The 13,534-nt window shown below is 42.5% G+C and overlaps 2 protein-coding genes across 5 annotated transcripts in view; one reads left to right on the forward strand and one right to left on the reverse strand.

Moving 5' to 3' along the window:
- LOC129838029 (intermediate conductance calcium-activated potassium channel protein 4-like) overlaps positions 1-3,275 on the forward strand; it is a 59,718-nt gene extending 56,443 nt beyond the window's left edge. Inside the window, exon 9 of the mRNA XM_055904693.1 lies at positions 3,070-3,275. Coding sequence (XP_055760668.1) covers positions 3,070-3,073 — 4 coding nt within the window. The 3' untranslated portion in view covers positions 3,074-3,275. The remainder of the gene's footprint in view (positions 1-3,069) is intronic.
- A 2,042-nt stretch (positions 3,276-5,317) lies between these two features.
- Positions 5,318-13,516, reverse strand: LOC129838011 (uncharacterized). 4 transcript variants are annotated; one of them, XM_055904637.1, is made up of 4 exons: positions 13,434-13,516; positions 10,531-10,649; positions 10,157-10,207; positions 5,318-9,325 (listed from the first exon to the last, which is right to left on the reverse strand). In XM_055904637.1, the coding sequence occupies exons 1-4, from the start codon at positions 13,501-13,503 to the stop codon at positions 5,609-5,611; spliced, it is 3,957 nt and encodes a 1,318-aa protein (XP_055760612.1). In that variant the 5' UTR covers positions 13,504-13,516; the 3' UTR covers positions 5,318-5,608. The 4 variants fall into 4 exon arrangements, with proteins under 4 accessions (XP_055760612.1, XP_055760615.1, XP_055760613.1 ...); XM_055904640.1 differs by lacking the exon at positions 13,434-13,516 and adding an exon at positions 11,667-11,771; XM_055904638.1 differs by lacking the exon at positions 10,157-10,207.
- Positions 13,517-13,534: the final 18 nt, after the last annotated feature.

The following is a 13,534-nucleotide window of genomic DNA, read 5'->3' on the forward strand; positions in this document are numbered from 1 at the left end:
ACAGTCACTATCTGGACAATATGTGTGAAATGCTTGATCATGTATGTGATATCAACAGAGAGGTATATTTTCTGGGTAACCTAAACATTTACGGGCATTCATCAAGCTGTCCACTCAAGACAAAGCCTCAAACTATAACAAGTGCCTGCAACCTGGTTCAGGTTATCAATCAACCTACCACTGTATTTACAAACAGCACAGGAATGAAATCATCCAAATGTATTGATCACATCTTTACTAATGCTGCATAAATCTACACATCCATCAGATATAGTAATCAAAATATAGAAGTTATATCTAGGAAAACCAAAGGCTGGGCCTAATATAGTGTATAAGAGATCCTACCGAGGTTTTGTAATGATTCCTATGTTGAAGATGTAAATAATATTTGCTGGTCTGTGGTCTGTAATGAGGAGCAACCGGACGTTGCACTTCATGAAATTGCTTATTCCAGTTACTAATAAGCATGCACCCATTAGGAAAATGAATGTAAAAACTGTTAAATCCCTGGTTGAGGGATGAGGCAAAAGGAATGGCAAATAAGTCTAGCTGCACAGCCGATTGGCAAACTTACTGTAAATTGAGTGTTGTTGCTACCATGCTGTCATGTCATGTGCTATCATGCTGTGTTGTCTTCGGTCTCTCTTTATGTAGTGTCTCTCTTGTCGTGATGTGTGTTTTGTCCTATATTTTTAATCCCAGCCTCCGTCCCCACATGAGGCCTTTTGACTTTTGGTAGGCCGACATTGTAAATAAGATTCTGTTCTTAACTGACTTGCATAATTAAATAAAGGTTAAATAAAATAAAACATTTTACTTAACTAAACAAAAAATAAGAACATTTTTTACTATGAAACAAAGATAAAGGATGACAGTAAAAAGCTTTGGAGCTCCTTAATGAAATTTTGGGCAAAAAGCTAAACTCAGCTCCATCCTTCATTGAATCAGATGGCTCATTCATCACAAAACCCACTGATATTGGCAACTATTTAAATTATTTTTTCATTGGCAAGATTAGAAAATGTAGGCATGTAGCCAACAACAAACTCTGCCCCTACACATCCATGAATAACTGACTAAATTATGAAGGACAAACATTGTAATTTTAAATTCTGTTAAGTGAGTGTGGAAGAGGTGAAAAGATTATTGTTGTCTATCAACAATGACAAACCACCTGGGTCTTGCAACTTGGATCGAAAATTACTAAGGATGATGGTGGACTATATTGCCACTCTTATTTAATCTCTTCAATCAAAGCCTACAGGAAAGTGTGTGCCCTCAGGCCTGGAGAGAAGCAAAAGTGATTCCGCTACCCAAGAATAGTAAATCCCCCTTTACTGGTTCAAACAGGCAACCAATCAACCTGCTACCAACCCTTAGTAAACTTTTGGAAAAAATGGTGGCAGCTGACTAGGCCCCTTACATTTTTCAATCTTTACTAATGACATGCCACTGGCACTGAGCAAAGCCTGTGTGTCTATTTATGCTGATGACTCAACATCATACGTCAGCTACCACAGCAAGTGAAATCACTGCAACACAACAAAGACCTTCTGTCAGTTTTAGAATGGATGACAAGTAATTAGCTAGTCCTAAATATTTCTAAAACTTTGACTAACCATTCACTAAACCCTAAACCTCAACTTAATATTGTAATGAATAATGTGGAAATTGAGCAAATTGAGACTAAACTGCTTTGTGTAATCCTGGATTAGAAACTGTCAGTCAAAACATATTGATGCAACGGTAGCAAAAATGTGGAGAGGTCTGTGCATAATAAAGCGCTGCTCTGCTTTCTTGACATCGCTATCAACAAAACAAGTCCTACAGGCCCTAGTTTTGTTGTAGCTGGACTACTGCCCAGTCATATGGTAAAGTGCCACAAAGAGGGACATCGGCAAATTACAGTTGCCCCAGAACAGAGCAGCACGGCTGGTCCTTAAATGTACACAGAGAGCTGACATCAATAACATGCATGTCAATCTCTCCTGGCTCAAAGTAGAGGAGACATTGACTGCATCACTAGTACTACTTGTCTTTGTGAGAGGTATGATGATGAAATTATGAAAGCACCAAGCTGTCTGTTCAAATGACTAGCACACAGCTCAGACACCCATGCATACCCCACAAGACATACCACCAGGGGTCTCTTCAGTCTCCAAGTCCAGAGCAGACACCGATAAACACACAGTACTACACAGAGCCATGACTACATGGAACTCTATTGCACATCAATTAACTCATGCAAGCAGTAAAAATCTGATTTGAAAAACAGATAAAACTACACCTTATGCAACAACGTGGACTGTAAAGAGACGCACACATACGCACACACATTGTAATGTTGTTGTATTGTGGTATTATCCATTTTGTATTGTACATACTGAATGTAGTGGTAGAGTAGTGGTGTAATAATGTGTTGTATGATGTACTGTTTTAATTTGTTTGGACCCCAAGAAGTGTAGCTACTGCCTTGGCAGCAGCTAATGGGGATCCTTAATAAATACAAATACAAACTCATATCAGGTACAGCTAACACAACCACAACCGTTACTGTATATCAGGTATAGGTAAGACAACCACAACCCAAACACAACCCTGAGATTAGACCATTTCACAACCACAACCTAAGCAGTTTTTACAGTAGACCTTAAAGGTGCTACAAATAGGGATTTTTTATGTAATTTCAGAAAATGTCCATCATATACAGTATCTGGCGCTAATTGTGGAATGATAGAGTTTCACAGTATTATTTATCTGCCAGTGTTGTGATATTCACCTATTGATTTTTCCAGCCAGAGCAGCATCTGTTGTCAAAGCTGTTCTGACTTTGTGGCTGTGTTATCTAGTGGGAATTGCTCGGTCATTTCCTGGTTGCATTTTCCGTTTATGTGAGAAAACAAGCACTTAATAGTGTAAGGAATCATGGCACTAAATCACTGTGATATATATTTTCAATAACAAAAATATTGTTACTGTTACTTCCGGTTTTGGTCCACCAGCTTTAAACAGCTGAGAATAAACTGAGAATAACCTGCACTGTAGATTCTAACTATTCTCTCTCTACAGGTGACTCGTGGCTGTGTGGTGGTGGTGGTTGGATGAACCACACTCGCTGCAGGCCTTTCCCAAAGACTAAATATGGATGCTACCAGCCTTCTGTAATTTCCATCAGACCGGGATGGGAATCCTCTTCCCCCCAAAGCTGCATTTAACATTTGGCCTGCTGCACCACTTGGACTACTGCCAGGACCAAGGCTGGTCATCATGTTCTGACCCAGCGGCTGAATGGACCCTACGCACAACGACTCGTACTTGTAAAGACAAAAAAGAAAAAGGACTTCATTTTCTGAAATAGATGACTGGTGTATTTTTATCAGATGTGTTTAATGTAGAAGGTTTTGCGTTAACAATCTCAATTAAGAACTCCAGTAACATGGCCTCTGGTTCTGTAGCTTGTGTCATCTCAGAGGGAGGGGCTCTATGGGTTCACCCACTGATGGCTCTGTAAAGTATGTCCCCTAACTCCTGCTATTAGTGTTACACGTTACATTGGAGGCCCCTAAACATAATGCCTGGTTCCTATGGAATGAGAGGTTTAAACAGCGTTTTTAAATGTGAGGGGAACTTTGAATGCCACTCAGTATTGACAGCCTCCCTCAAAGCATCTTTCAATCATACCTTTTTCACAAGTAAAACACAACGGTAATTCCACACGGTTTTCCTAACAGGAAGTATAAAGAGGTGACATTCTCAGAGGCACCAGTGTATGGGACAACTGCCTTATTACTAGAGAGAGCTGCTGGTCACTTTTAAAATACACATCTCTGTTCTCTTACTGTTCTAATCCTCTCCATTTTGTTAGATTAGGAAATAAAACACAATTTCTCTTCACACGGCCTCAGTCAGAGGGATAAACTGCTAGTCAGTTGCCATGTCTCAAGGGCTGCCCGCTCGCCCACTCAAACACTCCCTACGGTACTGTGGAGTTACCAAAGTAGACTCTGAATTTAACAGACTCTTTCGCATAAAGAACTAATCTAGACTGTTAAGGCCCGACATATTGTTGTTTTAAGGATGATTGTATGGGGAAGCAGTCAATTTATATAGTTAAGCTGTTCTCATAACGATCAAGATACAAGTAGCATAGCCTAATAAAGTATGCAGGCTGATATTTATTGGGATGACTCATGTACTGGAGGCAGCTCTGTAGAGTGGTCACTATCTGGCACAGCCACAGTCATAAAATCTGATTTGAAACCTAACCACACTGCTAAACATAATGCCAAACCAAATTTGTGTTTTCAATAATTTTGACAATATAGCCAATTTTGACTTTGTAAGTGGCCCATCTAGTGGAAACCGCTCAGTTCTGCTTCCAGGGCAAGACTCACGACAATAAACGTCAACCTGCATAAAGTACATGGAGACATTTCTCACTGTTATTCTAATTCTGATGTGACAGCTCCCCCCAGAGGATATGTACATGCATGACAATCACACACCAGTCATAGACATGAATGAATGTCAAACGATGTCATATTCTTGGGTCTCTGTGTCAGCCTATGGGTAATACATCAGTCTAAAAACTTTTGAAATCTTTTACCAAACAATACTTGTGTGACATGGATTGTTTTTGGACTAGTAACGGCCAAATTATACTTAGTACACAGGTAGGATTAAAAGTGGCCAGTCTTTAAATGAGTGTGCATTTTTAGAACACAGCTCTCAATACCTGTTGCACTCAAGTGTGAATGGGGAAATATGGGTCAGGGGCACTGCATTGTCTTATATGCATAATTTATGTCATTCACTTTGTGAATCCACAAATTGTACCTGTTCTCCAGCCCCAATGGTAAGGCTGGTAATCTGGGGCATTACTAAATCAAGCACCTTGTGAGGACAACTATTCCCATGGCTGTATTTAAACTGGACTTCTGTATTTTCATTAACTGGAGTTAAGATATTTAATTAAAAAATATATATATTTTGTTTTTTTAACATGAGGATCACATGTACAGGTAATATTGTGAAATCGGCTTACAAAAGGATAAATTCTGCAAAAACGATAACTGAAAGCGTTTACAGCTTTTCTTTTGCACATGATAAAACCATGCATTGTAAATACATTTTCTGGTCTTCCTGACAATTTAAAGCCATTGGTGAGTGGAAGTATTTGAATGAGTATTGTTCTACCAGCTAAATCATAACCTACTTATAATATTAACAATAATATAGCCATCTCATGGAACTGAATTAATGATAATGCTTTAGTCTTCCTAATGTACCCTATGACCTCTTACAAAGACAACTCAAGTAAAATATATAATTTTAATATGATTGTATTTTTGCTCTTTTGGTGAAATCAGAATGTTTTAGTGAAAGTGAAAACACATTTTAAACGAATACATACATACATACATAGATTATTTCTTAAGGAATCATCTTTCATTCACAGTGAAAAAAGTCAAACAAGTCCACAAACTGCATTGTCCTCCTCTACCCCTAAGCATAGTAAATGATAGGCTTGCCTGCCTGTGTGAGCCATGGAAAAACCACTGCTTTGAATAGGGCCTAGACTGGGCCCTGCTGTGGGCCCATTTCAGTGTTAAGTCCTTTGGGTGTTTTTCAGTTTGTGCCAGAGAAAAGCAGCAGGCCTACAAAACATCTGCCCACAGTGACAGGAGAAGGGTATCCGGCACTCTTTCCTCAGCTTCAAAGTTATGCTGTCACCTGGACATCTAGTCGTGTTGGAAACTCCAACCATGTGCTGTGCGAGGCACTTTGCGCCGTCGAAGGTCTCCCCGCAGGCAGTGCATATGTAGCGGGTGGCCTGGGCGTGCTGGAGGTAGTGGCGCAGGAGGTGCAGCCGCCGCAGGAACGACCTACCACAGTGGCAGCGGTACCGCCGGGAGCCCCGGTGGAGGTAGCGGTGCTTCACACTGAGCGAGGGCTGCTGCGAGACGGCGCCGCACTGGCGGCAGGTGTAGGTGCCCTTGGAGCGCCAGCTCATCTTCATGCGTTTCTCCAGGGCCAGCTCCTTACTTCTATTCACAAACATACACATGATGCTAAGAGGGGCTGGGGCAAAGGCAAGGGTAAGGGGTGAAGACTGAGCTAGGGGGGGGGTAGGGACAGGTGAGAGGTGGATCATGGTGATTTTCCCCAGGGCCGAGGCTGAGACAGGTCTAGGGGATGGGGTGGTGGGGGATCTGATAGGCTCCATGGCTAGGGCAGTGGGCCTGGGTGTCTGCTGTTGGACAGATTTTGCCTGATGGACAGTCTGTTGAAGAAGGTTAGAGAACTGCCCAAGGGTCTTTGTTGTGTTAGTCTGCGTGGGTGCCGTGACCTGCGGTTTGGGAGGGTTGGTCTGTGAGGCCACTGGGACCAGCCTGGCCATTTTCCCTGGACCACCACCAGTGTTGTCAAAGAGCAAGGTGGCCACCACAGGAACAGCTGGCTGGGAAGAGGAGGTGGTAGACAGCATTACTCTAGGCAGAGACACAGTAGACTGTCCAGCAGGTGTTAGCTGGCCAACTGCACTGGGGCCCTGATCAGCCACGGGGACTGGGGCCAGTTGTTTCAGCTCCTTGATGCCACTACTGTAACACATCAGGGTGGAGCTACTGGGGCTCTGCTGGCCTGAGGTGGTAGAGATAGCCATGGGTACGAAGGAGAAAGTCGTAGCGGAGGACCCACCAGCTTGGGTGACCAGCTTGTCAGCGTGAGCCAAAACAATATGGTCCACCAGACTGCCCTCAGTAAGAAAGTAAGCTTTACACATAACGCATTGGATGCCCTTCTGTTTATTGCAGTACTTCATGTGATGTTCCAGACTAGTGAAGGGCCCTCTTCCGCAACGGACACAGGCCCCTTTGTCAGGCGTCTCTGTGACTGGGCTCTGAACTCGGGACTTGGTACTGTGATAGGAAATCATATGGTTGGCCAGGACATCACTAGAAAAGAAAAACTTGCACACAGAACATTGGATGCACTTCCTCTCAGAGCAGGTCTTCATGTGGTTGTCCAGATTAGTGAATGGCCCCTTGCCACAATGGTCACAGGTACCTTTGTCAGGGGTCTCTGATGGGATACTGTGAACGAGAACCTTATGGTCGGCCAGGGCTGTCTCTGTAGGAAAGAAAACGTTGCAAACAAAGCATTTGAAGCCCTTCTTCCCAGAGCAGGTCCTCAAGTGGATATCCAGACTAGTGAATGGACCTCTGCCACAATGGGGACAGGTACCTTCAGGGGTCTCGGAGTCCGTGCTCTGGACTTGGTATGGGATGCTCTGGACTTGGTATGGGGTTCTATGGACATGGTATGGGGTGCTGTGATAGCAAACCATATGATCAGCCAGGACCGATTCAGTAGGAAAAAAAACTTTGCACACAGAGCATTTTAAGCCCTTCTGCTTAGAGCAGGTCCTCATGTGGATGTCCAGACTAGTGAATGGTCCACTGCCGCAATAAACACAGACACCTTGGTCAGAGGTCTTTGATGTGGCGCTGTGATATTTAAGATTATGGTCCACCAGAGATTTCTCAGAAGGAAATTGGACTTTGCACTCAGAGCATTGGAAGGACCAATCCCTAGAGCAGCTCCTCAAATGGAAGTCCATATCAGTGAATGGCCCTCTGCCGCAAACAGCACACATAGTGGAAAGCTGTCCGTGAACTGAAACATTATGGTTCTGCAGGGCCTTCCTATTATGGAAGAGTACTCTGCACTCAGTGCATGTAAGACCTTTCCAACTGCAGCTTCTCAAATGAACATCCATATTAGTGAATGGCCCTGTTCCACAATGGATACACGTAGTGGGATCAGGAACATATGGGGGGGATGTGTCTTTTTTGGGACAGTTGTGGTTTTTGTAGATGGCCAGATCGGGGAAGACCTGACGGCAGAACTCACAGGCGTACATTTGGCCCGATATGGCTTCAGAGTGAGCCCGAACCTGATGGTCCAACATGGCCATCTCAGTAGGGAAGACTGCTTGGCATAAAGAGCATTGAAAGTCCTTCCTCATATTGCAGGTCTTCACATGAAATTCCATATTATGATACGGTCCTTTGGCACAATAGATGCAATAATAAGGCATGACTTGGGACAACTTGGTCTGGGGCTGCTTAGTCCGGAATGGCCGGGTCTTGGCGTTCCGTGTGCGTACAGGAGTGTAAGAAGACCCACTGGATTCCCCAGTGCTGCTGGACCCCGTGTCAGAATCTGATAACTCTTCTGGGTTAAATTCTGACTCCTGCTCAGACGAGGAGGGCTCAACATCTTCGTCAATAAGCATCTCAGCATCTTCGTCCTCTTTTTCGCTGTGGATGTCATTCTTCCTATCCTCCTCCTGTTTGCTTTTAATTTCCTCCTCTTCTTCACTCAGCCTGATGTCCTCCTCATCGATATCCGTTTCCCCGCTGCTCTCTGTTAACCTTTCGTTGTCTGTTCCTCCAGCGCTCTCAGTGTGTTCGCTATATTCACCCCCCTCTCCATCGCTGATACCCTCATCCCACTGGAGGGGGGCGCCATCAACCTCAACCCCTCTCTCCAGTTTGACACAGATCCTCAGTGTGGGAGTCAGAGTGGAGGGGTCTGGTTTGACATCTTCCTCCTCCTCCTCTGATTCCTCCAGCCTATGTCTTGTCTTTGTCACTCTCCCATTGCGTTCCATGCTGTATGTATGGTCTAGGGTCACCGCTGAAGGTGGAGTACACTGTGCATTTAAAGTCTCCTCACTTCCATTCAAGCCATCATTTAAGGTGTCCTCATGGTCAAGAGCCACCACCAAAGGAACAGTATGCTGTCCCTTTAAAGTCTCTTCACTTCCATTCAAGCAATCATTTGAGTTGTCCTCATGTTTGAGGGCCAAGGCTGAAGGTAGAGTATACTGTCCCTTTAAAGTTTCTTCACTGCTATTCAAGACATTATTTGAGATGTCCCCAAGGGGTGTATTTAACAACTCGGTGAACAAGTGTATTCCTATGTGCTTGTTGAGATCCCACAAGTTGCTGAAATGCAGCTGGCAGTTGCTGCAATGGAGGACTGAGTTTGGGTGTGCGTTGACTAGGTGCATGGCCAGTGATATTGTGCGACTGAAAGTCACCCGACAGATGTTGCAGGACGTTGAGACCTTGGACCTATGGCTCTCAAAGTGTTCAATCAACTCCTGGCCAGACTTGAATTGCATGCCACATTCCCAGCACTTTCCCCCCAGCTCCATGCCGTAAGCAGAGATGCTGTCCCCTGACAGGTCACAGTCATCGTCACTCGAGTCCTCTGGCATCGAGAACGGGCGTGGCACAGAAACCCTGGGGATCTCCTGCAATTCACAGCAAAATTACTTATTAGAGACAAAGTGAGTAAATGAATCAATCAATAGTTTACAAAGTGATGACTATTGACTGACCACAAATATATTATTGTTTGCCAATTGTTGCATATAAGGCAGGCACTGGTGAACGTCAATAAATAGAGCCTTGGAAACAGTCTACAGAAAGATACAGCACACTCAAAGCCTAACCGCCAGAGTAGTTTTTCTTAATCAGTTCATTAAAGGATAAGTTCTGTATTTTCTATGTAAACGGCATTTTATAGACGTATGCAGACACTTTGTGATTTCACTTGTTTTTGAGAAACTTACCCCACCAGCAATACATGACATTCTGTCATTCCTAACTTGAATCACACCTTTATACTCCATTTTGTGCGACTCGAGCAGTTTCCCCTATCCATCTGTGCCACTTCTCCGTGTAGCCTGCGCATACGGACACGGAAAAGTATCATGGGTTACACGGAGAATTATCGCTCGAGTCACACAAAATGGAATATAACATTGCGGATAAAGTTCAGAATCACACAATTTCATGTGTACAGCATCTAAAGACCTGCATCACTATACTGAGAGAGTTGCTGTTTTTCAAAAAAATACGTACTTAGGTGTTTTTGGAGCCTTTGTTCATGTTTTATAATGCCCCTGCAACTGCTGAACAAGCATGAGGAAGTATATCGCTTGTGGGTTACGCTTCTCAAAAACAAATGAAGTCGCAAAAAAAGTGTCTGGGTACTTCTATAACATGCCAAATACAGATTTGGTTCAAAAGAGTGAACTTCTCCTTTAATAGCCTACATAAGGAAAACATATAAAAAGTACCAAGTGTACAGGTGTAGAAATAAAGCTGAGATTTTCAGAGGGTTCCCTGTCCTGCAGATGAGAAAAGAGAGAAAATAACAAGGCAGCCAATGGAGAGGGCATTGAGAGAGGAAAGAGAGAAGTATAGATAGGGATACATTCAAAAGGGATACAGAGACAATACCATTTCCATGCCAGACTGAATCGATTGAAAGGGAATTTGGGTTAAAAATGTAAATAATGAAAAATTCCTCAAACAAATTATCAAAATTGACAGCCATCAAAATTAAATGCACTCTCCCACTGTACATCGTTTGGGATGGATGACATACCACTGTGAACACTGATAGGATATCATTGATAACTAATGTCTCTGGCCTGTATCAACAACTCACCGGTGGACTCCGCTTGTGGCCTTTGTTCACATCCTCCAGTAGCTCCACCTCTGCCCCCACGGTCTCCTGAATCACTATGTCTTCCGGAACCATCTCCATAGCAACCGTATACTGGCTCCCTACATTTTGAGGGACACAAAGTAAGCAAAAAGAAATCCACACACAGACACAGACAGTGACTGACAGACACACACACACACACGATAAAGTGACATGGAGAAAGTCAGAATAACTTGCTACAGTATTACCACAGATAAAAGAAGGGTTAGTTGCCAGTTTCTTTGGCATTACTGTGTAGACTGATAGTTAAAACTCCCAAAGGCAAAATATTAGTTCTAATGTCACTTTCTGCTAAATGTTGCTAATATTGGCCAAGAGGGTTGCTAACTTCCATGATATTGTGCAGCTAAGCGCCCGAGTGACGCAATGGTCTAAGGCACTGCATCTCAGTGCAAGGGGCGTCACTACAGTCCCTGGTTCGAAACCAGGCTGTATCACATCCGGCCGTGATTGGGAGTCCCATAGAGCGGCGCATAATTGGCCCAGCAGCGTCCGGGTTTGGCCATCATTGTAAATAAGAATTTGTTCTTAACTGACTTGCCTAGTTAAATAAAGGTTAGATCCCCTCTCTGCTGGTACTAGCGTTAGCTAGGCTACACAGATAGCCACTTAAAAAGTTAATCAAAAATATGTTTTTACTCAGACAATCTAGGGTGTAATCATTAGTCCAAACAGTTGCAAATTGGACAAATTCTGGTAGGTCCCGCCCCGTTTTGTTTGCTTCCGTTTCCGAAACGATTTGTAACAGAATAGCGTCATGAATACACCCTTAACTAGATATGAGACAAGTTATTCCAATGATGTACTTCAGACTACACAGGTGTGTAGGTAGATCGCTCACTAACGTACAAGTTAACTCTCAAATGTGAGGATCACGTAACAATTTCTCTCCAATGTAATGACGCGCTCAATGCTGTTGTTATCGATCGAGAGAGCGCGTTCCCCCATTCGATAATGCCGTTGGTTTGGTGCACGTGCGAAATTGGCATTGATTCGTTTATTTTTGGACTTAAATTCCCTAGCTAACACCTACTACGAATTGTACATAACTATAGCAACATTTGTAAAAACATTACCTTTTATGTCCCTTTTAAACGTTAAAAATCCCTGCTTTGGCTTCCATCATTTTATTCCCTATTTCCTGTTTTAACAGGAATGGGTGGAGTCAGTGTGAAGCCTACAGCTCCCAGTATGCACCAGTGGCCATCTTTGTAAACGCTATACTACAACTCCCAGTGTTCATATTATACCTAACGATTTCCACACATTTGCAAAAAACAAACAAATAAAAATTCATAATTAGGCTACACGTACTGCTGTAGAAATGACACACTGTACCTTTGTTCACCGTAATGTAACCTCTGTCCATAAGGGCCTAATTTAATTTATGATTTAAATGTGATGCCAAGTTGATGCCATTTCTATGATGTAATTAATTATTAGGCCTATTTTATTAGCTAAGTAGGGAATTTAAATTTGTAAAAATAGGACTATATTGTTGTTAAGTAGCTAAATTACTATTTTTAGGGTATATGTAGGACACTTTTATCTTCTCCACAGCTTAATGGCACAATCTAACGGCAATAATAAAGTATTGAAACCTTTCCGCATTAGTATATGGTATCATACCATATAGGCCTACAAAAAAACACGTGGTTCTATTTGATTATTATTTATTCAGTTTTGTATCACTAGTTTCCATCCAATTGGTGACAGATTTTCATGCGAATATTCCAATATCGGCATAAAAACAATATGCGCATTTTCCCACCAGAGATGTTTCAAACAAATTGATTTGCTGCAGATAAAATACTGTGCGTGATGACGCAGTGCACATAATTATATTTATTGTTAAATCCCCATAACATTTTTATTTATTGTTAAATCCCCATGTACCGAATAAAAATACAAGTTAAATGGGTTTCCATCTAATTACCATCTACAACAAAATAAAATATTTTCAGGGCACTGGCTCATCACACATGCATGTATTGCTTTGAGCATTGCACTGTGCATTGAAGCCTAATCACATGATTTATTCTAGGTTCACTTAGAGGACATTTCAAAATCCATCTGAAATTATTGTCATCAACATGTGACACCCTGTTATATATATAAATAAAAGAGTATGATTAGCTAAAAGTATGCCTGAACTACAGGAACGGTGCTACAATTTACTAACCACATTTTACACTGCATTTTCAAACGTTGGAACTCCAATCAGTTTACAAAACATGGAATTATGGGTTGTATTCATTACGTCTTGCAACGGAAACAGTTTAACGTTTAAGAACCAAACGGAAGAAAACAGCAAACGGAACGAAACGGGGAGGGACCTAGCACATACCTACTTGAATTTGTCCAAAAGAAACTCTCGTAATCGGCATAATGAATACGCCCCTGTCGTGCAGCAAAACCACAGTGAACTGCCCGGAACTAATGTAGCCTAGTCAGCTGGCTTCGTTTCCCGAACGAAAGATTTGAGAGATGTACTTCAGCGTTACCGTTTGCTTTTGTTCCCGTTTTGTGGATTCTATATGGAAAGCAAGTAGCTAATCCTTCATGAAAACCTAATTAATCGCATAACGTAAGTGTTAACGAAATAACTACGTGTATTGTAAAATGAAAGACGAGTGAAAGTGTTTTTTTTTAAATATGCGTCGTTGGCCTGGAAAGACTAGCGTTCATTCAATCATTGTAATTTTCCCGGCTACAACTATGGCAATTTCCATGGTTTGTTCATGGCTGTTCGTGTAGTAGGTATATCATCTATTTAGAATGTTCCTGTCCACTTTACCTGGACAGCGAGTTGATCTAGGTAATAATAGACATTCACCACTTACCAAGAGGAGGTTTCGCATAGTCGTGGTCACAGTTAAGTGTCCGGCTCCTGGTTCTCGGTTTCTCGAACATCAACTCCAAGACGAGCCGTTGCACTTTCCAG

Source organism: Salvelinus fontinalis, chromosome 38 (assembly GCF_029448725.1).
Source record: "Salvelinus fontinalis isolate EN_2023a chromosome 38, ASM2944872v1, whole genome shotgun sequence".
In the NCBI taxonomy this organism is placed as follows: domain Eukaryota; kingdom Metazoa; phylum Chordata; class Actinopteri; order Salmoniformes; family Salmonidae; genus Salvelinus; species Salvelinus fontinalis.